Source organism: Chlamydotis macqueenii, chromosome Z (assembly GCF_036417535.1).
Source record: "Chlamydotis macqueenii isolate bChlMac1 chromosome Z, bChlMac1.mat, whole genome shotgun sequence".
NCBI classification, from domain to species: domain Eukaryota; kingdom Metazoa; phylum Chordata; class Aves; order Otidiformes; family Otididae; genus Chlamydotis; species Chlamydotis macqueenii.
The window spans coordinates 20,118,834-20,144,775 of record NC_141593.1 but is presented as its reverse complement, the minus strand read 5'-3'; the positions used below and the strand labels follow the sequence as shown (position 1 = coordinate 20,144,775).

The following is a 25,942-nucleotide window of genomic DNA, read 5'->3' as shown; positions in this document are numbered from 1 at the left end:
TGGGGGACCAGCGAGAAGAGCTTCTGTCCTAAGCTGGGTGCAGGAGCCACTCACTGCAGTGGAGGAGTAGGCAGGTGAGACTAGCTGGCTGCAGGATGGCTGTCATGCAAGTGCTCAAGTACAGAGTTTTTGGTAAAGGCAGAGGAGCACTGATAACAAGTGGAGATTCTAAGAGCTTTTCCTCCCATATATGTTTTTGCCTTTCTCTGAAACATAGGGAATATGGGGAGAGAAAACTCGGAAGGATAGACTGATGTCTGTGGTGTTCACATCCCAAGTGAAACTGGGAATCTTTTCAAGGGCCTGCCTAGTGTCTTTCTCATATGTGATTTAGGCTGATAACTGAGTTCAGACTTGTAAAGAAACTTCCTTCCAGGCTGTGATTGCAAGGACTTGATGTGTCTTTCTATGTGATGTGGGACATTAGTCCCTAGGATCACTTTCACATGCACCACTGCAATCCCAGGTGATGCATTTAAGATAGACACTTAAGATACTGGTGATGCCATGGCTTTCCATGCCTTGCTTTAGCACAATGTAACTTTTGTGGCTTCAGTTTTCATGTTCTGCGATGTCCCTTGTGGCTTGTGATGGACAGAGGGATGACTTGCTGAAATGCAGTGTGAGAACTTCTTGACTACAGATCTAGTACATGATTGTCTATGGTTATGCAGGACTGAACATGGTGATCCTGTGTCCTCCCTACATGATTTCACTATCAGCTTAAAGGGAGCTATGACAGGGCTGCTGCTGCCACCTTTCTCCTTGCCTGCAGCATCCCATTTCCTGTGTCTCAAGCCCATTCAGTTGACTAAAAAATAACTTTTTTTTTTCTCAAAAGATTAAGCTTTCAGTTGAGTCAGTGAGCTGCTGTGACTTACCCTGCAGCTGCCTGAGAACCAGACCTATCAGCAGGGATGCTGTGGGACTGCAAACTGGGGCTTGCCCATTAGCCGTCAGTGGTTGTGGGATCTGTGTATATGGACCAGGAGAATGCCCATACGATTCTGGCTGGAAGTTGGGCACAAAATGGGGCTGTACCCCTGAAACTGTTCCCATAGGAAGGGGCTTCTCTGTGCCTGTTGCCAGTGTTCAGTCTTGCTGTGAAGCCTGCAGTACCAATTCTTTTAACAATTTATAGGCAGGTATGGAAAGAAATACAAATTGGTCTTTATTTTATGCAACATCAGATGGAAAATCCATTAGTCTGGCAGAAAACCAATCTGAACTGTGGTTGAAATCAAACCTGTTTTCACTAGTTTTGCTTGTTTACAGACTACTTTGTTCACGTAGGTGAATGAGAGATTCGATGCTAGTTTAAAAAGCAAAGCGTTAAATAAAGAGGTGCTCTGTAGATAATTCAGCAAGGGTGACTACACAGGGTAAGTATTAGATCTCTTATTGAATACTGCTGATGGGGAATTTTACAAGTAGACATTCTAATACAGTTTCTAAACTCTTTCATCTGTTTTTAGGATGTCCAGTATTTTAAAGAGAAATTGATATTTATTTCGAAATATGTTATTGTCTCCCCAATGTCTACTCTAAAATGTACCTGCAGAGACTGTTGATGCATTTGAAGGAATTAGGATTAGTGTTTTAAAATGGGCTGACTTCAAAGGCAAAATCTGAAATTTAGTCAAGATCATGATTAACCAATACATCTCTTAAAATGTGGACATTTCTTAAAGTTGCATTTCTCTGTTGCATAGAGTTGCCTTGCCTGCCTTTTGTCACTCACTTTTGCAGAACGGTTGTCTAACAAGAAGAGTGTTTACAAGCAATATTATCAAAAAAGAAAAGGGCACCTGACGCTAAGTCGGATATAGTCAACTTATCTGTGAGATGACTCTTTCCAAAAATGGGTTGGGTGGTTGAGGGAAGGCATAAAGGATGGGGAAGGTGATGGAAACCCCTCTTGGGGAAACATGTAACAACAGGCGACACCTGGGTAAAGTTTAAAACTTTGTTGGAGAACATAGGTGACTAATCTATCTCATATAATAGGCAGTTTGTACTTGTGACATAAGGGAGTAATGTAGTTAAAATAACTGCAGTTACATAAGCACACAGCCTTGGGAAACAGGAAGGGCAGAGCTGGTATTTCCCAGGTAAAGCTTAAGATACCATCTGGGAAACATCTTAATTTAATTACATTCTGAACTTCAAGAGCAGAATTAACAACAGTATACCAAGCGATTCTGAAACATGAAAGTTTCATAATTGTGTTTGAATATTTAAGCCAGTACTACTGTCATTTCCTAAGCTACCATTTTTTTAATCAGACCTGCGTGAGTCAATGCTCTCTGTGGGACCTCTGCATTTTCCAGAGGGCTCTGCGGGGTGGAGGGACCCCCCATCATTGCTTGCTTGACAGGGCAGGGGGTGATGCTCCAGAACCTTTGCTTTTGGGATCTGCCTTGGGTGGAAATGATCCCATTGAAGTTCGTGCTGTATTGTCATATTTTCCAGTCTTCTGCTAAGAGGTCCCTGTAAAAGTAGCATTTCCATCTTTCTAATAATTAGCTTTGCTCTCTAATGCAAATTCTTAACTTTTAAGTGTCTTAGGTTCCCACTGAGTTTTAGAATTTGTTTTCTGGAGTGACAGAGCTCACATTAGATTTTTTCATTTTGCTTGGTTTTCTGTCAAGTTCTTTTATTTGCTTGTTTTGTTCAGTAGCCTTCAACATAAAATACTTGCTGTAAAATTACTATTTAAAAGCAAATTTTGATCTCTGTTTTAATATTTTAAAACTATGTAGGGGGAATAAATGAGCTTCAGGAATGGCAAGTATCTTTCATGTGGGTTAAGCAGAGGAATGTGAGAAACCTCTTGTTCTCATTTAAAAATAAGGAATGTTTGAGGCATACCAGTAATTCCCCTTACAAGAATCACTAATAGTTTTGTGTGCTAACCAAACTTGAGCACTTCTAGTAACTTATTACCTACTACTTGTCATCGTGAGGCATTCTTATATGGTTTGCAGTGGTATTCATGGTATTTCTGGCTAGTGTAAACGGTCCTACCATCTATCCTTGCCTCTCCAGTAAAGGTAGTGGTCCAAGTTGAAATTGGTCCTGCTGAGCAGTATGCATTAATCCAGCTGCACTCAGTGGCTCTTTCAGCTGTCTGCTGAGCTGCAGGGGACCAGAGGCCAACAAAGGCCTTTGCTCTTTTAACACAGCCCTCTTCCTCCTTTGCCTCACTTATACTCCCTATTTTTATCATCGTGAAGACACATTTGTTTAAAGATCTCTTCAGAAATTATGTTAGTACAGCTGGCTTGAACCTACATGCACAGTAATACTTCCATTGACATTTTCAAATAAAAAGGAAAAAAAAAAGAAAATTATTTCTTAATCTTATGCCTAATTTCTTATTTATTTCTAAAAGCTGAGTGCCTTACCTACGTTTCGGAGTTGATTTCAGTGCTTGTTTTCCAAACATGTGTGCTTGAGAGGACTGCCCCTGTGTTCTTTAGAACTTTTCAAGCTGGGCAGACTGAACTTACATGACTGCATTTTTTAAGTTTATGTAAATTGCTTCCAATATGTCATTAATCTAATTTTGAAAATGAGTCTGCTAGTGTGAATTCCCTAATTTTGAGAGAGTTTACTACAATCTAGATGCTCTACTTTAAAAAGAAAATTCCCTACTGTTAGTGCATTTCAGTTGCATTTTTAAATGTTGTTACAAGCAGAAAGTGGAGCTTTGGAAATAAAAATGCCTATGTGCTGATTCTGTAACTGCATTAGCAGGTATGTAAAGTAAATGTGTATTTTCCTGACTGAACTGTGGCTATAACAATGCTAAGCATGCAGCTGAGTTTACTGTATGAGGAACTAAAGCTGTGTATTGAACAAATATCTTTCTCTGCCCCCAAGTCTTTGTTCCTTCAGGACAAATATTTCCAGTCTTACATTTAGAGGATATGTTCTGGTGACTTCAAAATTGCCAAACATTATGGAAGATGGTGTTATGGTCAAAGCGTTACCAGGTTACTTCTTGTCAAGCAGTCTTTCAAAAATGGCTGGGTTTTTTTGTTTTGTTTTGTTTTGTTTTTTTTTTCTGAAGCAGAAGCAAGATGTTTATCTTGTATGTGCGCTTTTTTGCTATTTAAAAAAAAAGCAAGCCTTGATCATATTATTTTCCAGTACGTCTGAATTCGTGTGTAAAGTAAGTGTAACAGAATAAGACAAAATACCTTCTGTGCTGCCAGTAGCCCTACTTGTAGGTAGTTAACAAACAAAAAGCCCTGAAAATCTGACAATAATGCAAACAATCGTTCATAGAAATGGACTTACAAAGGAAAACTAGATAGCTAGTTAAGAAAGCAAGGAAAATTCTAAAGGACATTGAAAGTAAAGTAGTAGTGTTATATATGAAAGTTGATTTTAAATACATCTTCTAACTGTAGAAAAGTTCTGAACAGCAACAGTCTTTCTTGCAGATATTACTCCCTGCTATTAAAATAATTAGTTTTCATTTATTGTACTTTACTTACTTTCAGCTTCAGAGTAATTGATCCATCAGTATGTCTGTGTGGTGAGGCGGTGGCTGCTTCCTGGCTGGCACATCCTTCTCTCAAGGACAGTAAATCAATGGCAGAAACTTTCAGAATAGGTTTAGCAACTGCTGTGGAGTTGTATCTTGCTGGCTTGGTTATGAAGAGAAAAGAAACCTTGAAGGCTGAGACCCTCGCTGTCTTAGCTTTTGTGAAATGTTTTACAGGGACAAGACCTGTGAGTGCTGGGCTCAGGAGAGGTGGGACAAATGCTTCTTCATCAGTATGGCAGGGGCTGGGAAACTTGAGGATTCACTGTTTTAATCTGCTGCCTTTCTACTATGAGCAGAAGCAATCTATTGAAAATAGTCTGTTTCCAGATAAAAACCTTACTTTTTGTCCCAATGCCTAGCAGGCATAAGAGTTGCTATTTAAACACCAACAGCACCTTTGTCTGACTCTTAATACAAAATTATAATGATGTTGACAAGTCAAGTGGATAAATGTAAAGAATTGTCTGTTTGTAGGGTTGAAGTTGTCAAGATGAGAGGTTTGCACTGTAAGAGGGAGAAAACGTCAGTCAACACCCTCCCAGTCTATAATAAATGGCAATTCATTTTGAGCCAGTATCTGCACAGAATTTTCTGGATTTTTGAGATCATGTTCTGAAGCAGTAGGTTACTTGTTTAACTGGGGTCAGCATATTGAGCTAGCCAGTCTGAGTTCCAGTAACATCTTCATCAGGATGAGAGCTGGAAAACTGACTGGCAGTAAAATCAGTAAACTGTTTTTCTTATCGAAGAACTGATGAAATATAATGTGATTATTTGTATTTGGTGAATATATTTATTGAAATATGCAGCCATACTGTGCACAAGGGGTCTGTAGGTGTTGTAGTTTAACACCAGTTGGCAGCCAAGCACCACGCAGCTGCTTGCTCACTCTCCCCAGGGTATGGGGGAGAGACTTGTAAAGAAAGGAAAACTTGTGGATTGAGATAAAGAGCATTTACTAGGACAGCAAATGAACAGATAATAATACTATACACATATAATGATAATAGTGGAAAATGTGAAATGAACAACGCACAACTTCTCACCACCCGATGACGAGTTATAGCCCGTCCTGAGCAGCAATCATGGAACAGAATCGAGAGCCATCTCAGAATGATTCTGAGAGAAAGTGAGGGCGAGCAACCCACCGGCCAATCCCCTCATATACTGAGCATGACGTCTATGGTATGGGATACTTTCTTTGGCCAGTTTGGGTCAACTGTACTGGATTTACCCCTTCTAGCTTCTTGCACCTGCACATCAGCAAAACCTGGGAAGCCGGAAAGTGTCCTTGGTCTCTTTAGCAACAACTCATAACACCACTGTATTAGCAATGTTCTTCATATACCAAATCCCATACTAAATCCAAACCACAGAAGGTACCAGGAAGAAAATTAGCTCCATCCATCCCAGATGAAACCAGGACAGTATCCACCCCTTATTCTATAACATTTACATCACGCTCAGGTCCCAGACCTTTCACTGCCACTTTTCCTGCCTTTGATATATGCACACAGATATCATTCCCTTAGTCTACGGGCCATCCCTCCAAAATGTGTGTTGAGTTAATTTAGTCCATGACTTTGTGCTCCATCTGTCATAACAGTCTTTCAGGGCAGGAAAGATGGTGTGTGGTGTTGGATTGTTGCATTCTGTGTCTGGCACTTGTAGCCAGTGTATCTGGTATGGCTAGTGTATCATGTCTGTGCTCTACAGGTCGAAAATGTCTATCTCAAGGAAGTAGCTTGGCTGCCAGTTGCTGAAGTCAGTTCTGGTTCCATCACCACTACAGTTTGCTTGGTTTCATCAAAGTTAGTTCTTCATTGATCTTATTGTAGTACCTTTGATATGACATAAAAATTCTGGAAGTGATGGCATACAATGTTATAGCGCAATTAACATCATACAGTTCAAATTATTGGCCATTTTCACCTAAAATCAAATCTCCTTGGGGTACACATCAGAATTCCCCATCCTCCCACATCACCCACCAAGTACACTCAGGTCCTTGAGCAAAAGCAATCCCTCTGATGGGTTTGCCTTTGCCTGAGGCAGGAGTAACCCAGACTGTCTTCCCGAGCACATTTTTTATGTGCACCATAGGGACTTTATCCCCTTCTATAACATGTAAAAGGTTTTACTGGGCAGGGCCAACTCGATTGGTAGATCCCCTAGGGTTGACTAACCAGGTGGCTTTTGTTAAATGTCCCATTGTGTGAAGGTCCCACCATCCATTGCTCTCAGTGTAGTTTTTAACAGTCCATTTCACTGTTTGATTTTTGCAGAAGCTGTGCATGATAGAGGGTCTGATATACATGCTTAATGCTGTGCTCTTAGGCCCAGATATCTGTGAGGTTGTTTAAGAAATGGGTCTCGTTGTTTGACTCAGCTCTTTCTGGGGTGCCATGTCGCCATATAACTTGCTTTTCAAGGCCCAAGGTAGTGTTTTGGGTGGTGGCATGAGGTACAGCATATGTTTCCAGCCATCCAGTGATTGCTTCCACCATTGTAAGTACATAGTGCTTGCCTTGGTGGGTTTCTGGGAGTGCGATGCCATCAATTTGCAAGGACTGTCCATATTATGGGCACAGGCTGAGAGAGTTGGGGCTGCTCAGCCTGGAGAAGGAGGAGGCTCTGGGGAGACCTTATGGCGGTCTTCCAGTACCTCAAGGGGGCCTACAAGAAAGATGGGGAGAGGCTGTTCAGTAGGGCCTGTTGTGATAGGACAAGGGGTAATGGTTTTAAAATAGAGGGGGGTAGATTTAGATTGGATATTAGGAAAAAAATATTTACAATGCGAGTTGTAGAACACTGGAACAGGTTGCCCAGAGAGGTGGTGGAAGCCCCATCCCTGGAAACGTTCAAGGCCAGGCTGGATGAGGCTCTGAGCAACCTGATCTAGTCAGGGATGTCCCTGTTTCTTGCAGGGGGGTTGGACTAGATGACCTTTGAAGGTCCCTTCCAACTCTAACCATTCTATGATCCTATGTTTTTACTGCAGAGCCATGGGATCTTGACATAATGAGGGTGCCCTTCATACAGCCAGGTTGGATGGGGCTCTGAGCAAAAGTTGGGGATGTCCCTGCTCCTTGCAGGGGGGTTGGACTAGATGACCTTTAAAGGTCCCTTCCAACCCAAACTATTCTATGATTCTATGACTTATCTTTCAGGCATCATCCTTCATACCAAAGAGGCTTTAACAGCTTGGGTTGCTTGGTTGCAGCGCATGTTTCACATTCATGGATAACCTGTGCGATAGTGTCCATGGTTAAATCCACCCCTTGATCACAAGCCCATCTGTATGTTTCATCTCTTCCCTGATGGCCTGAGGTGATAATGGACTGGCCAGAACGTAAAGATTTTTGAATATTGCCAGAGGAAGAGCTGATGCAAGGTGAAGAGGCCCCACCATGTAATAAACTACCAGAAAATGAGAAGCAAACAGATGAGTAGAATATGATTATAACCGCTGAACAAGGTACCTTCTGTTTGCCATGCTTTGTCTCTTTATAGGCTGTTCTCATGAGTCTGAAATGGGAGGAATACTGGATTTTAAGGATAATTTATTGCAATCATTCTAACTATTTTAATAAAATAAATATTTATAAAATACAGATTTTTAACACTTCCCCCAGCAGCAGTTAGTTACAGCTGAGTGGCCTGACTGTCATAGTCATGCAGTCTGAAGTACCTGGTGCTCAAGACAGGGTTGGGTTTACATATGTTTGGTATCATCCACATTTCGGCTTATCGAGCAAGATGGCATGGATACTTATAATTTGTCTCTAACCATAAAATCTTTTCTCTCATGTGATTGCTAGTGCTGAAAGGAAGAGGGCCACTCATATTTCCATTAGAAAAGGAAGAGGATGTCCCCTCCTTATTCTGATTTTGCCAGCACCTTTATAGAGCTTTGTAGCAAACGTTGTAGTATGAACATGGGGCATGTCAAAATGATCAGCATAAAGGTAGTGACATTGAGCTGGGAATTGCTGATGCTGGAGGATGGTATTTCTGAAGAATGTGAACTTTAAAGAGACTTGCAGAGGGAATAATTTCTGAACACAAAATAGATGGTGGTTTCAGATGTTCAGACACAGGACAGAAATGCATACAGGAACATGTGGGTAGCAAAATGAGAGTTGAGGAGAGGTAGATCAGATGAACCCTAAAGAAGGCAGGCTTGTCTGTGTTGCATCTTGTGATGATGGGTGGATGTAGTGTACTTTGAGGTGCTAAAAACCCCTGTGAAATGGCAATGCACAGGAGGTACTTGTAGAGTGGAGATAAGGTAAAATTATTTTTTGGGAGTGTTAAGCTGAGGACAAATGAGAAGATGATAGTAAGGAGATCTAAGGACAGAGATGCATCATGAGGGCAGAACTGACTCTCCAAACCTGCAGCTAGCTTAGCCTGGAGGGAGATGCAGAAGGGCCGCAAGAAGAAATGAGCTGGTTATCAAGGTGTGCTGCAGCCTGGACTAACAAAGGTGAACACAGTGTGAAGATTGCACAGAAGTACAGAGAGAAATCGTATGGTGAAGTGAGACACTGAATGGGAATACCGTTCAGATGTGTTGGGATTTTTAAAAAGTATTTTCTAGGGGGAATGAAGCAAGGGAAGGGCTGTTGAGTACTTGATTTTGGAACAAAAATCAGTATTTATATAAGCATACTTCTTTGAAAAGTTTTACATATGTGGGTGGTGCTGCGTGCAAACTGGATGTGCTGGATAATTTTTGTGTGCTAATGGTATTACCAGTGGTACTGTGACACTTCTTGATCCTGGTGTGGAAACAGTTGATTCATCAGAGTGTGATTTGCAAACTAATTATAACATAGCTAATTACTATATTTAAAAGGAGTATGTAGACACATTGGCACCTTCCCTCCTTCCTTTCTTAGTTAGAAAATTAAAATTTTTGATAGTAAATGCTGCAAAGCTGAACTTCATCACATATTAGGGACTTGAACTTCAAGTGGAGATGGTAATAAAAATAGATTTAATCAGTTGCTCTTTATTTATATTTTCCCCGTAACTGTAATGGTTAACCACAGCATGGTTTGCTAAGATAATGCTTTATTTCATGGAAGCACGTTGTTTGCTAGGTAGAGATTACAAAATCATATCATTGTGCATAACAGCTCAGCTATAAATTAGCCCCAAGCATAGTGGGATGTGGTCAGATAATGCTCCCTGATCTGTATTTCACATGTGGTGCTCTGTTAGTCCTCTCTCTATTTTTTTCCATTCTCTTTCCTGACAGTCTTTTCCAAAACACTTTACTGACCTTTATTTTATTAACTACAAAACTCATATTTCTATTTTTTTTTTCCTGCAGACAGCATCATAAAATCTTAATCAGGTGGAAATGGCCTTTAGCAATCTGACATCAAAGGCTGTACTACTGTATGATGAATGGATTAAAGATGCTGGTGAGTCATTTAAATCTAAAACTTATTAACTTTCAATAATTCTGAATAGCAATGTGTAGCTATTCTAGGTGTACTGTTTATCAACTTAAAGTAGCCTTATCTTCCTGTAAATATTTCTAAGACTTGCCAGGTTACCTATTTTTAACTGTAAAGAAGAGACTAGTTTCTGCATTTTCTAAAAGGAAAAAAGCAAAACTCACGTATTCTATGAGCATAGCCTCAGACAAAATAAATGGCAGACAGTGATTCTTCTGTAAGAGTTTCTAGCTTGCCTGAATATATAGTTTATTTTTCCTGTGCTGCTTAACATAAAACTTTAATGCTTTTCATTACCAAACAATGTTCTTTCATCAGTTAATTGAGCTAGGTGCATGGTGTTATTGTATTTTATTTTTGCAAAGTAAAAGAAATAAAAACTCTGATAAATTATAGTATCTTGACATTAATTCTCAGAGCAATTAACTCCGTCACAGTTCTGTTTTGAAAAGGAATGTTAGTCTCTTGTTGCAGCTGTTATGAGGCTATTAAACATGCTTTGCTTTAACATTGTTGTTCTGTAGTTCTGCATGGTTATCAAAAAATGATGGAGAATATCTCACGTTTGGGGTTAAGACCCATCTGTTGCAGTGGAATCCCTGAGTGTTCCTTACTGTGGTAGGCACACAGTGACAGGGATTAAGTAGCTGATGCCTGGGGAAAACTTGAGAGGCAGTTAACATCTGATCAATAAAATTACTCATTTATCTTTTCCAGTACAGCTGAGAACCACTTCTTCTGTTCTCTAGAACCGCAGCATGCAAGTGAGAAGGGAATTTGTCAGTATGACTCATGGGGAGAAGTGGATTGGGATGGAACTGGGTGATGTAGCATTTCTGCTGCAGTGTCTATGACTTCAGAATTTGAGTTTCTTGTCTCCCCGCCTACCAGTGCTTGTATCTGACACCTCGTAGCATACTGTTAGAGGCTGGGCATGGTTTCCTCATGACGAAGCTGCAAAGGCTCGTGGGAAACTTTTGGTAGTACCAGGGCAAGGAGTGGATACAGAAAAAGCAGTCAGTTGTGAAAAGCTGGTGATTCTCTTACAGTGCCACACATACAGATGCTAGTGCTGTGGTTCACAATCCTCTTCAGTCCCTGGACAGCAGTGGTGAGCACTTTACAGACTGTGAGCAGTGTTATAACGTGCTTTCATCCTTCGTCTGTTTTAAAACTTCCAGTGGCTGTAAACAACATCAGAGGGTCTCATGGGTGACAGGTTGCTTGAGTGTTGTGGGTTGAAAATGACTGACTTGAGACATTTGGCAACTTAAAAAAAAATTGTAGTGTATAGTTTCACCCCCAAAATACAGCAGCAAACCATGAAAGCAATAGTTCAGTTTGGGGTCATTCAGAAACGAATCTTCCAGAAGTCAGTTTATAAAAATTTAAAAAATACATATTAAAAAAATACATGAAGTTTGTATCAGTTCTCCTGCTTATGGAGAAACAGTAGAAGTCTTCGGTGAGTGAGGCATTGGCAATGGACGACAGAAGGGTGCGGTGGCAACGTGGTGCAGTTCAAAGGGAGCACTTGCCAGCCTCAGCTGCAGAGAGAGATAGTGGGGCATGTGCAGGAGGAGGACTCTGCAACACTTCTGTCTGGAATAACTGAACAGGAACTTGCAACACTTCTGGCATTTGGAGGCTTGTAATATGAAAATGTGTGGTTTATGGTGCTGTGAAAGCAGCAACGTGTCTGGACTGAAGAGGTGGAAACCTCAAATACAAAGCTATGAATATCAACTGATGGCACAGGAGGCCTTCTGACTTCAAGTTCCCTTACATACTATATCTAATGTCATACTGCTTATAAAGCTCAAGGATGTTGAAAAGTGAGGCTACTCCCTGTGTGCAACTTGATCTTGTGAATTAAGGTTCATGCTTTTCCAGAAGAAAAGTCTCACATGGAGGTGCAGCCTCAGTGATCTGCTTGTGCATTGCCTTCCTGTGCTGCCCTCTGAGCCCTGCTTGTGTGTGAAAACACAGACTTTTCATGAAGGAGAGCTCTGGACCAAAAATCGCATCACTCATGATTCTGTGTCTCCTCTTCATTACATTCGAAGAATTGATGCAGAAAGAAGTGTTGAATCCTAAAGGTACTTGTCGAAGTTCAGCCCAATCAGGACCAGACTATGCAGTCTGTCTCTCGCTCCCCCCACCCTCCAAGAGAATAGGAGGAGATGATAGAAGAAAAATGGCTCAAGGTTTGAGATAAGGACAGGGAGAAATCCTTAAAGTTACCGTCACAGGCAAAACAGACTCGACTTGGGGAAAACTATTCATTTATTCCTAAAACTAGCAGGAGAATGAGACAGGGAACAAGATAACCTCCCCCCACCCCTCCCTCTTCCCAAGCCTAACATTATCTCTACTACCTTCCCCTCCCGAGTGGCACGGGGCGGGGGGAAAAGGGAATGAGGGTCGCGGTTAGTTCATCACGCGTTGTTTTACGCCGCTGTATCATCGTCGGGGGAAGAACTCCTCGCATGCCTCCTCTGCTCCAGCGTGGGGTCCCTCCCACGGGCCACAGTCCTTCGTGAAACTGCTCCAGCGTGGGTCATCTCTTCCATGGGGTGCAGTCCCTCTAGAACAGCTGTCCCAGCGGGCCCTCCACAGGCCACAGCCTCCTTCAGGCCTCCACCTGCTCCGGCGTGGGGTCCTTCACGGGCTGCAGGTGGATCTCTGCCCCTCCATGGACCTCCATGGGCTGCAGGGGGACAACCCGCTCCACCATGGTCTTCACCACGAGTTGCAGAGGAATCTTGGCCAGGAGCCATGTTACTCCTCCCCCTCCTTCTTCACTGACCTGGGCGTCTGCAGCCGTTCCTCACAACAGGCTGGCAGACGTCTCTCAGGATCCTTTTTACATCTTATTCACTTCTCATCTCCTCTCCACTTCTTGCAGCCGGGCCGGGCCGAGTTGGGCCCAGTCGGCTGCCCGGCGGGAGGCCAGAGGGTGAGGGCTGCAAGGCCCATGAGGCTCGCGCCTCCCCCTCTCTGCCCCCCGCTCAGCTGCTTCACATCTTCTCTCCTTTTTTTTCTGTTTTCCCCGACTTAAATACGTTATCGCAGAGGCGTTATCACGGGACATTCTGCTACCAATTGGCTTGGCCTTGGCCAGCAGCGGGTCCGCCCTAGGCCCGGCCGAGTCCACTGAACAAAGGGGAGCAACTTCTAGCAGTTTCCTACAGGAGCTGCCACCTTAGGCCCCCCCTCACTAACAAAACCAGAACAGTACTAAACTTGGTTATCCAGTTGGGTATGGATTTGAGGTGAGTGAACTCTGAAACATGATCAGTGACAGCAAAACCTAAACTGTTAAAAAATAAGTACCTTTCTGTAGCTTTTTTAGGATCTAGTAAATACTGGAAAGATCTGATTTCTTTTTTTTTTTTTTTTTTTTTCTTTTCCCCCCCGCCCTCCCTCTTCCCTCCTCTAGATCCAAGACTGGAAGGCTGGCCACTCATGTCGTCACCTTTTCCAACAACCTTTATCATTGGAACCTACATTTATTTTGTCACTTCCTTGGGACCCAAACTCATGGAAAATAAAAAACCTTTTGAACTCAGGCAGATAATGGCATTTTACAATTTTAGTGTGGTAGCCCTCTCTTTATATATGACTTATGAAGTAAGTATTGCTTTTAATTGTAACGTATTTATACATTTTGTTTGTCTAACTATCCTCATACTAATTTTTAATAAATTTATTAATATAATTCCCATTCTGCAATTCTCAGAAACCTATTATTCTGATTGTTGTAACTATATTACTCCAAGCAGTATGCTAAACTAATTGAGCTGATATTTGAAAAAAAAAAAGGGGAGTAAGTCATACCTAGAAAGAAAGATTGTAAAATATTATATATCTTATTATATATAATTTACAAAATTAAAAAGTCTCATAATTTATTTCATTTCCTTGGGCTGCAGCAGGTAAAGCAGAGTACATGTTTTTCTTAGTCTGTTGTAATTGTTTCTGTTCTGCTATGTGATAGTCAACACTCATGTTTCAAACACTATATAGAGTACGTTTGCTATGGAATTATCTCCAGTTAGATATGCCTTTTAAACGACAGAAGTTAACAAAATCTCATTTGGGGATCTTCATCCTTTAAAAAAAAACCAAAAAACAAATCCCCAACCACCGCAAAATGCAAACCATGCAAGTGTTTAGCATTGATTTTCCTCCCCCACCTCCAAAATAGCTCTTTCTCTCACAATGAATGTTGAGATTTTGCTGTAGTTCAAGCAAATGTTAGACTTCAAGAATGGAAAGCTTGACGAGTTGTATAGTGTTATGGGTTGAATGACCTAAAAATTCTTAACCATGAACCATATGTAGGAGCTTTTATTTAGAACCTTAAACCCTAAGATAGCTAATGTTTGTTGGGTTTTGTTGGTTGGTTGGTTTTTAAAGTGTAGCTATTTAACAATAATACTGTATGAACAATAGCCTTATACACTTGCTTGGTGAAGCATCACTATACTAGTACTGACCCTGTTTGTGTTAAATCTGGCTATGGGACTATTTCAGGTTTCGCAAACTGGTGAAGAAAAGTTGTCAAATTATTGCGCCAGATTTGCACTGCTCGACATTTCTTTTAAGAGCACTCTAAAGTCAGTGCAGCAGCAGAAAGAAACTGGGCAAGATGAATGCATTTGAAATTTAGACTTTGTTTTGAAAAATCGCCAAACTTCCTTTTGTGATATGGTGACAAGTGTGAGTATGGTTCTAGCCCTCAGAAACAAAAATTATTCAACTTATCTTAGTATCGGACGCTAACAGACTATTCAAATAACCTGCTGTCAAGACTTCCATGTTGTGATTTCATGAAAGAATGCATGGATAGAGTGTAATGGATTGAATTTCTGCTATTGTCTGGTGCTTGGCAAAAAGCTGATTCTTTCCCTTTTTGGATCCAAGCCATTTGGATTCAAAAAGGGATCCAGGGTGCTTAAGTATTGTGCTGTCTTGGGGGTGTTTAAATCTTATTTTATTTAAGCAACTCATTCTTTTAGAAAGTTAAACAGACTAAAATCCTTCATCTCTTAAGAGAACTGAACCTCCTGTTGTGCGTGGGTGGATGATGATGATCAAGGGATGAAAAGCACTTTACGAAACAGATAAAATATACAGTAGTCCTAGTGACTGGCAAGGGAATGAGCCAAGTGTAATATTAATAATGTTGCTCTTGTCTGAGCTTTAATATATTCCAAGAGAAAAGATTAAATGAGATGTTACATACAGTCCTTTGATCATAGTGTGTGCTCTCGATTGTAAAACTAGCTTCTCATCACTCGTATCAGTGAAAGGCTAATTGAATCATGCAGTTTAACTAAGCAAAATTTTAGAAAGTATGATACTAAAAATATAGTGCATATTGATTCGTTCCTTGTCTTAATGATATTAAGCCACATTTTCTGCTGTGCTGGATTCCTTTCAGTATTAAGATGTTGTTCTGGTTTCTTTTCAGTATTAAGATGGTTACGGTTGGCTGTGATAGCAATTTAAAAAAAAAATTTAAAATGTTTGATTTGGTTTTGTGGACTGATTTACACAATAAGTCACTTTTTTAACATTGGATTTGAGATGCAGCTGCTGCTCCTCTTCAGTTACTAATGCTGAGATAATGGGTGTAGAAGAAAGTTCTTGTCCATAGGTGTGGTCCTGGAATTTGAAATTCATTAATCTGCGACAGCAAACGATTTAACAGTAGCTAGCCCACACAGAGGTGGAAGATTGACAAGGTTGCTGATTCAACAAGTTTTTAATAATGTTTTCCCTTCCTGCTTAGTGGTTGTGAAAGTAATCCAAACTTAATGGATTTTTCAAAAAGTAAATCTTTGTCTTTTCTCTTTTCTTTGCTCCAGTTTCTAATGTCGGGTTGGGCCACAGGGTACTCATTCCGGTGTGATATTGTTGACTACTCGAGGTCACCCACAGCTCTAAGAGTAAGTTGAAAAACACAAAGCTGAATTGTTATGCTACACTGACTTTATTTTTAGAAACACTTTTTGAACAACCAAATGCACTCCTGTTGAGTGGAATGCACTAAATGGAAATGCCCTCTTGCATAATGTAGAGCACGTGAATTAACTGGAAGGGTTGATTGTTTGGGAGAAGGAAAGAGGCAACGTATTTGCTGGCTTGTTCTTCTTGATTTTACAGTTCCTTCGGGATTAAACATGTTTTGTGTTTTTAAAGAAAAACCAAACTGTACATTTGAATATTTCTGTCAATCTTGTGACACAACTTACTTGTGCCAGTACTTCCCTTTATATAGTTACTTATTTTTCTTGCAGCTGCATATATTTATTTATTACTATTGTGATTTGACAGTTTCTGGTTTTTACTCTTGCAGATGGTACGAACTTGTTGGCTTTACTACTTTTCCAAGTTCATTGAGTTACTAGACACTGTAAGTATTTGAAGCCTAATAAAATAAGTAGTGGTGTTTCTTTTTTCACAGTAGAAGAACAGGTGCTATTTGGGGCTGGGAGCATAGATCGCTTTTTATTTAGCCTGCCGATCTTCAATTATTTGAATACCATCAGGGTGTTAAACTTATCTCTTCTCATCTTATTGTCCCGTTACACTGTCATTGCTTGATTATCAGGAAAATGTTAATAAAGGAACACACCTTTAAAAATTTAGGAAGCCATGATAGTTTGTTTAACAGCTGACTACACTAACCTGCTGTGCTATGGCAATGCTTGTCTCAACGCTGCAAATAAAAAACAGTGTTGATCGTGCTGAATTTTTTTTTTCCACATCATCTTCAGATTTTATCTTCTACATTTGGAATATTTGCATCAGCATCTCTGAATACAGCATAAATTGCTACACATAACTGCTCTAAATTCCTGTGTATGCCTTGGGGGTCATGACTATAGATGTGTTTGATATCAGGCTGGCACCCTAACCTGTTTCAAAGACAGTCTGAGCAGCAATGCATTGAAGAAGAATGCAGACCTGGCTTACCACCAACAGCCATATGCCTTCCCCTGTTCCCTAGACCAACATGTAGTAGGGTTGGTTTAGCTGTTCTCCAACCAGCTTCTGAAGGTTGGAATCAGCTGCAATTTCATTTTCTCTATTGTTTGAGGCACAATAGTGGTGATCAGGAGCTGACTCTTCAGCAGTTAGGATGTTCTACACCCTGTGAGCAAAGTTAGCCACCTAACTTTCATCTGCAAATACTCATGATTCAGCACAGGAAGATCTTACTGACTGAGCTGAATGGAATGGTAATGGAAGGACCAGGAATGCTAAAACTGGAAAAGCCTGACAAGTCTAGTTCTCTACTTTTAGTACTCACTTGTTAGACTGCTCTTTTTTAATTAGTCCTGGTCCTGAAAAATTCTTTTTTTTCAAAATTTGTTTTGTTTGAATCCATCCAGTCAGCTACCTGTTTCTCAGCAGCTTTTTGGTTTTATTGCAAAAATAATTTCTTAGCTGTATTTAAGTCAGCTGTTTCCAAATGTTTTCCCTGGCACACCCTTTTCACCTGTGTTCCTTTGCTTACCATCTGATACTACCCTTTGCATGACCTGACTTCTCCCTACACAGCTTTCTTGCCTTGTCTTCCTTCAACACTTCCATTGATGTCTGTCCTTTAAAATGTGGCCAACATCAGTTAAGAGTACCTACATTCTGTCTAGTTTTTCCTTTTCCCGGGGGCAGCTAAGTCAGTGTTCATAATAAAGTGCTATTTCTATAACTTAATATTTTCTACTGTCTCTATCTGTTGCTAGTCCCTCAGTTAATTTTCTCAAATGGTCTTGCCTTAGTATATCAGGAGACTTAAAATCTGATGCTTGCAGATACTTCTCAATACAAGCAAGTCCATCTTATGCTGTTCGTTGCACACACAGGTGATGGTTCAAACTTAGATATTTGCTTTCAAAGCTTTTGAGACTCCACAGGTTGATTTTACATACTGGTTTAATTTTTTTTGAAAACTAGTCTACATATCCAGAGCCTTAGTTTCCCTTCTCTAAAGACTGCAAGTGTGAAGAATTTTTCAGCGTATAATAGTGAGCAACCAGCACTGATGCATACAGTTTTCTGTAAGTATGTTGGGCTTGATTATCTCCTGTAACATTCTGTTCATTAAAAATCTGTTTCAGGTTTTTTTTGTGCTGCGTAAGAAAAACAGCCAAGTTACATTCCTGCATGTCTTTCATCATTCCATCATGCCATGGACCTGGTGGTTTGGAGTCAAATTTGCTGCAGGTAGTGGAGAGAGAGTTTCAGTAGTACTTCTCTTCTGGCAGTAAAAGTTAACTATGCTAGAGAAAAATATTTAAAGAACAGAAATAAAAATCTCTCAAACATCAATGTTTTTAAAATTAGATGTCTGCAGTACTTCCTGGAACATCTGAGATGATTGTAATTATTTAAATGGATGGGGAGTAGTAATTTTTCCTATTTGACAGCATTTTGTGTGGTGTTGACTTCTCGTGGAGTGGGGGGGGAAAGGTGCAGAGGAGAGAGCTGTATTTAAGGAAAGAACATCATTACATGAAAGAGAGATGTGACTGCAAAATCAGAAGTGCTGGGGGAGACATATGAGACAGGTAACTCTTGTTGAAATTACTTGAAAGCCATTTGACCCCCTGAAATGTAGGAACTGAGTTGGAGGGAGAGTGTGTTCTCATTCTCTTTGCGTGTTTAAGAAATAATTTAGGCTTTGTTGCATTTATTTTTACTGGCTTTAAGTAGCATAATCAGGGTTTACTTATATCTAATACTTTGGCTTTCACAAAGCCAGGCAGGGCCTGTTGTGATAGGACAAGGGGTAATGGTTTCAAAATAGAAACCCTAGATATAGGGAATAAATTTTTTACAGTGAGGGTGGTGGAACACTGGAACAGGTTGCCCAGAGAGATAGTAGATGCCCCATCCCTGGAAACATTCAAGGTCAGGCTGGACGGGGCTCTGAGCAACCTGATTTGGTTGGAGATGTCCCTGCTCCTTGCAGGGGTGTTGGACTAGATGACCTTTAAAGGTCCCTTCCAACCCTAATGATTCTATGATTCTGAAACAACAGAAATATTTTCTGGACCTTACTTATTACAGAAACTTATTTGAATTGTACTGAATTGAAAGTCTTTGTGCACTTCTGCCTTCCCTTCACTTCCTCCTTTCCTACTCTGTGTGTCTATGCATGCATCTTCCCATGTTGTATTATTAGTGTGCACCACTAATAAATACAGCTTGCCATGAGGACAGCCTGGTAAGCACAGAGTGGAGAAATGCAGTCATTTAGAAGTCCCTCTTTAGGAAACTGTGGCCTTTTTTAGAAGTTTCTACCAAGAAATGGGTTTGGTTTGTATTTGCTCCTTCACTCATGTTCTCTGTCACATTTTTTTTTCTCCCAGAAAACTGGTGACAAATGGATGAAGAGAACTATTGTGTATTAAATCTGATCCGTTACTGTTTGTTTCATGAATACAAAAATAAGACCTGGAAGCAGATTTGTAGATCTTCTGAACATGTCCAGTGTGCTGATTTTCCTATTGTTTAAAAGGATATACTTCTGCTGCATTTGCTGAGCTTCTGTTATTAGGAAGCTAGTGTCTTGATCAGGTCTTTCTCAAACGTTGCTGAGTAACTGCTATTTTAAGTTAATGATGGAATTGTGAATAGTTTTCTCAGCATACAGTTCAGTGTGTTTATAGACATGCAAAAAAACCCCACCATCCAGCAACTAACTATCCCTCCTCTTCAACCTTCAAAAATTTCCATTTGTAGGTGATTAACTTTCTGCCTTTTATCTGGAAATTGGATCAGTGTACCAGCTACAGGCCTCTGATTTTGCATCAAATTCAAATTTCCCATGTGATAATTTGACAAATACTTTCAGCAAATTGTGCAAGAGCTGGTTTGTCGTCTGCTAATAATAGTCCCTCATATTCCTGCAGAGCTGTGTTTATTCCTACAACTCTCTTGCATATCTTTATACTAATCTTTCCAAATATTGTTCTGTTTGATAACTTAAATTTTTTTCCAAGAATTTAAATCCTGCTGATGATTATCTTGTATTCAGTTTCATCACTGTTTGTCCTTCTAAATAGTGGCATTGATCAAGTTTTCAACCTGTTTGTAAAAAAACAATGGGTTTGAATGGAGATGCTGATTTTTCTCTGATCTGATATTAACAGGAAACTGGAAAATGGTGCTTATGTATGGTGTCGCTTTTTGGAGCATATTTTTGTACTGTTGATGAGGTTGTTTTTTCTTTTTTCTCTGCTTTAACTATTTATTTTTTCTTTTGAATATTCACTGTGCAAGCCAAAAAAAGTATGTACATTTGAACTGTAAGAACATTTGAATTATTTTTAAAAATACAAATAGCTAAGTTTCAAAGCAAGTTTGCAATCACAGCTGGAGGAGTTATGATCTATCAAGCTGGAAGATTAGTGTGAGCTACTAAAATCACAAAATAAGTTTTTATTTTTAACTCAAAGATTCTTGATGGAAAATTGTCACTTTTTTTCCCTCACCAAATGTCTGGGTTTATGTCATCTTGTTTTCTTCCTGGTGCTTAGTATTTTCATATTCATATTGCACTTAAAAATGACTTGGCTGAGTGCCACTTCTTGGATCACTTTTACCTATAATTTCTTGTGTTCATTATAATAAAATTACTTTGAGCAAGATCATCTAACTCCATAGATGATCCAATGGAAAAGGAAGTATTTTCTTACTTGTTTTGTAGTATGTTTGTATCTTACCAGTTTCAGTTATAAGTTTGCCCCAAATGTGGCTACTTGGCTTTAAATTTCCTCTTCACTTAAGTATGGTTTTGAAATGGACCATGGATTTGTGAGACCCTCACTTAGGTCATGATTCCAAAAACTTACTGTCTGAAACTGTGATTCTTTCCCTGGCAATCTGGAAGTCTGTGCTGGCGAGAGAGTTACTACTTATCTTCCAGAGATTTAAGTTCATCATGATGTGTAGAAAAGAGGTGTAAAACAGGAGGAACACCTTTTCTTCTAAATTCTCTGCATCTCCACCACATATATGTTTTAATTAAAAAAAAAAACCAACAACTTTGAAAAGAGTCCAAAGAACAAAAATTTCCACTAAAACCTTTTATATATAATTAGATCAGCTAGGCTTTATTGCTGATTTGGAAATGCTTATATAAGCCTTTTCTGAGAAAGGAAACTGATGTGATCCCTCAGAACTGGTGTCAACCCAATTTGGGTTAAACACTTTGAGGGTTAATAAAAGTCTGTAGGTTTTGTGGTACACGGTTTTTCTACCCCAACTCAAAACAAACTACTAGGACCTGAGGTGGCTTTTTAAATACCTGATGCAATAATAGTACTATGTTTTGGTTTTCTACAGGTGGTTTAGGAACATTTCATGCTTTGCTGAACTGTATTGTCCATGTTGTCATGTACACTTACTATGGAATCTGTTCTTTGGGACCAGCCTATCATAAATATTTGTGGTGGAAAAAATACATGACAACTATACAACTTGTAAGTAATTTTCTGTTTGACATAAACACCTCTCAGAAAGCTGATTGTGGCTAACACAGACTTAATGCAATATATTTGTACTTTTAGTTACGTTAATGTGTGTAGCCTACAGTTGGTACAAGGTTTACTCATGTTTTAATTAAGTGAAACAGAAGTTGTGAGCTTCTTTCAGTTATATATCTGCTGGCTTCAGTGTTCACTATAATAACGGATTTAGACACATGAGCTTTTCAGTTATGCAGTACCTGATTAATATATTTGCAGTACTCATTGCCTATGTAGAAATGATTAGCATTAAAGTTTACACCAAGAAAACACAATGGATGTACAAAATTCACATGTGACTAGCAGCGAGGAAAGGGAAAAAGAAGTATTTCTTTAGAATTTCTGGTCTGTTCTTTCATAGAAAATGTTTATGTTTAGAGAATTTACCTCTCCCTAACTCAGCATTAAAAAAACACTCTTACAGTAATTACATTTAGTGTTTTATCAGCCTTAGATCACTTTCAAAAGGTTACTGTGTTGGGTGCTTTTTCATGTCCAGCTTTTTTACTAGCCAAATTTTCAAAATTCAGCTTCTGGCTAAACAATTAGCTTGGCCTTAGCAAGGAGGCTGATGGAAGAGGGAAAGGAGCTGGGCAAAGCAGCCATTGCTGGCTGCTTGCACCAGGTCTGGTGTTAATGGAATAATTCATGTAACCATGTGTAACTCTGAAGAGTTTAGCTTGAATATTTATGACTGTGTTAAAGTATTTTTGTCTTGGAGGCACTACCAGTAGATTATTAAGTTAATGTAGTTTTTTTTTTTTTTTTTAAATCCTTCATTAAATAGTTTTTTGGGACCTATGGACTTTTGTGCCACATGCCAATGTGCGGGGAAGGTGGGAATTCATGTCCACCAGTCCTATAATGGTTGCCTTTTTGTTTTTCTAGCTAATTTTTCTAAAGTAGCCTCCCATTTGTCACTGATCGAATACTGTCTGCCTTCTCTGAACTGGTCATGGCAGACTCCCACTCTCCTAGTATGGGTTTCTCACTGCTGCTTTTAATTCAGTTTGTCCCAGGACTTCTCTTTCTTTGCTTGGAAAGTGTTTTTCAGTAAAGTAATATTTTGGGAGAGGGGCTGTAATGGTGCATCTCTGTAGTTTTAAAAAGCACCGCACCCCCCGCCCCTTTCTGTTTTTCTGTGTCCAAGTTATGCTGAATCTTTTTAAACTTCTGTAGGAAGCTTGTAATTTATTTTAAAAGTATTTCTTTTCTTCACCTTTTCCTCCAGGTCCAGTTCATGATCATTACAGGCCATATAGGACAAATCTACATCATGGATGACTGTCCGTACCAGTACCCAATTTTCATGTTTATTATCTGGCTATATGGCTCTACGTTTTTAGTCTTGTTTCTGCACTTCTGGTATCATGCTTACACGAAGGGACAAAGACTACCAAAGATGGCAAGAAATGGGATCAGCAAAGATCAGTGAAATAAACTCCTATCTCTAAAACAAAAAAAAAGTGTTTATGTCAAAGGGGAAACTTGCACTACTTGACAATCAAGACACTTATGTGCACACACTACACGGTGTATATTTTGTATGTTTTCTTCCAAAACAGAATTTGTATTTTTACCGTAAGTTATTTGGTATTCAGAATTAGGGAGGTGGGGAGAGTAGCGTGATTTTAAAAAAAAAAAAGAAAAGAAAAAAAGACATTTTTTCAACGACTTGTTCATGTCTATCCTATATGAAATCAATGGATAGATGATCTCTATCTACAAGATGTGTGAAAACAAAGACATTCATTGGGAAAATTAAAATGTATATGACAAGTACTGAGTACTTTGAACGCTGAGAGGAAAAAATGACTTCACCTTAAATGTTACAAGTTGCTGAGACTGTCAGCTGCATTTTATTAAAAGAATGAATTTTCAAGAAGTACTGTTTATAGAATCTAAAGCTTACTATTAATGTAGGTAATACATAAACATCGTTATGTGTGTTTACAAACTATGTTACTTCAAGGAAAGGAATGTATGCTAATCTGTCAAGGTATGACGTTTCACTTAAAGATCATAGATTTTTGGATATACTGTTTTTTTAGTAGGATAACAATTCATTTCATGTTCTACTCACTTGAACGATACTCTGAATGTTGGAAACCTACTAACTTGGGGATTATCTGAACTGTTTTGTAGCATAATGATCAAAACATTGTACTGATTTGTTCACTGAAGTAGCCTAATATAGTTATTATTCAATGTATTTATAGATATATTTTGATATTGGTAGTCTAGGCTGTTTAGGGGGATGGAAATATCTTGTAATTCAGTAGTAAAAATCTTAGTCCTCAAATAAGTTTTAAAAATACATATTTTTAATTGAAGCCTAAATGTCACCTAGCAAGACTACTGTGCTCTGTTTTCTTCTATTGCCATTATCTATTGAAATACATGCCTAGAAATCTTTTCTGTTGGGTTTTTTTCATTATTGTTATTGTTTGTTTTTAACAACTGAAGGTTAAAATTTCTCCATTAATAGCACCAGTTACCTTGTCTGGAACTTGGCAAAAAGACAGGTGCTATTCTCTGAGCTTCTGAGAGTGATGCAGGTAGTGGTGGCTGGTCATGACTCCACTCTGTGCAGAATTAACCAGTATGTTGTTTTCCAATGTTAGGAAGATTGTTGCGGTCACATGTGTAGAGATCAAAGGACTTAGCTATTTGTATGCAAGTTGCATTTGTACTGTATGAGTTTATTAAGGAATTGGTGCATGCAACAGACCTGTAAATGAGGAGTCATAGGTGTTTAGGTTAATGTTAACTTAAAAAGTACAGTTTTTTATTACATTCACTAATAACAGAAAAGATGCTTGTGATATTTTCTTTGTGCTTGATCTGATCTGTGGGATTTTCAAATACCCAAAACTTTGGAGCAGGTTTTAATTGCATCCCTGTTGTACAATTCCAATAAAGTACATTTTGTTACTGAATACTTTTATGGGAATACTGACAGTTATGGTGCCTTGTTAATACTAAAAGGATTTAAACTTCACCTTGGACATGAGTTGCAAATGATTTGTTATGAGATTACATACAAGTCGTCTTTATTTAAAAAAACCCAAAACACTTATATTTTATCTTTCTACCATTTAATCCCGGCAGCTAACCACTGTCATGGCAATCTAAAATTAGGATTTGGATGGCTTGAGATGTATATTTTGACCCCTGAATTTTAGATGCTTGATCCCAGAATCCTCAGTGCTGAGTTTTGGTTCCCTGGCAGTGCTTATGGGGAGGTGCTTTAGCACAGAATCCAAGACAGCCGGGGCGCTGATTAGGGGCCACACACATTTTTCAGTGGGAAAGTATCAAATCCGACCAGCCTCCAGCCTGTGTGTATGTCCTTGGCTTCCAAAGCAGGGAGTCATCTCCTAAGGACAGAGACCTATTGCTCGTTTTTTTTTTTTTTTTCAAACAGCTGGACAAGATTTACCTCTGATTTATTTTTAAAGCTGGAATGGTGCTTATTTTTTATATAACATTTTATTATCTAAGTACTGATGTGGGGCAGTTTGGCTCATTGAGGCCTTCTTAAGCCTGCACCTTTGAATGTGTTTGGGAAATGCAGGCCTTTTGGGGAAGGGCCACAATATCTAGTCTGTAGTGTAAACAGGATTGCTATCCTCTGCTTCTTCTGGAGGGAGGCAGGAATTAGTCTAGTCTCACAGTAACTCCTGTCTAGTAGTGGAAGTGCTAGTCCAATCTTGCTGTTATCCCTCCCTTCCCCACTCCATAAATATGCATGGGGGAATGCATCCTGCAGCTGGGTGTGAGGGGACAGGTCCCTGTTTGTTGGTTTTGGGGCCTAGATCTGCAACTGATTCTTCATACTCGCTGGGGCTTAAGTAGGAGCTGAGAGCATACACGCTTGAGCAGCTCTGCAGATGGACAGGTGCTGAACAGAAAGGAGTCAGGAAAAAACTTCCAAGTCCAGCAGTTGTACAGTAGCCAACTGCCTCCAGAGTGCTTTGTTCGAGATTAAGAATTAATAAGCAGGAGCAGAAACTGGAGATGCTAATCATTCAGTGGGCCGTCAGCAAAAGCCATTTCAGATTCCAGCTGCCTAATTTCTTGCACACTGCTTTAGTTTTCTGTTTGTTACGAAGCATTCGGAGAAAGAGAATGCATTGTTTCAGCAAGTTGTATGGATGCACCCTAAGAGGTTGCATATAGGGTGTCTGTGCTAATGATACCAGTACAAAATGTAATTAAAACTGCTGCAGCCTGTGGGAATCACACAGTCCTGGGCTGGACAGCTACATTTATTACCTACCTAAAAATTGTGCATCTCACCTGCTGGAATGTATTATATGTATATATAACTATATATATAACTATAACTATACTAGAAAGAG

At 39.5% G+C, this 25,942-nt stretch overlaps 1 protein-coding gene across 2 annotated transcripts in view; it reads left to right on the top strand.

Moving 5' to 3' along the window:
- ELOVL7 (ELOVL fatty acid elongase 7) overlaps nt 1–23,996 on the top strand; it is a 41,736-nt gene extending 17,740 nt beyond the window's left edge. For both annotated transcript variants that reach the window (XM_086769803.1, XM_086769802.1), the window contains exons 2-8: nt 9,900–9,993; nt 13,472–13,662; nt 15,906–15,986; nt 16,397–16,453; nt 18,165–18,270; nt 21,397–21,533; nt 22,810–23,996. In XM_086769803.1, coding sequence (XP_086625929.1) covers nt 9,930–9,993; nt 13,472–13,662; nt 15,906–15,986; nt 16,397–16,453; nt 18,165–18,270; nt 21,397–21,533; nt 22,810–23,013 — 840 coding nt within the window. In that variant the 5' untranslated portion in view covers nt 9,900–9,929 and the 3' untranslated portion in view covers nt 23,014–23,996. The remainder of the gene's footprint in view (nt 1–9,899; nt 9,994–13,471; nt 13,663–15,905; nt 15,987–16,396; nt 16,454–18,164; nt 18,271–21,396; nt 21,534–22,809) is intronic.
- The last annotated feature ends 1,946 nt before the right edge of the window (nt 23,997–25,942 follow it).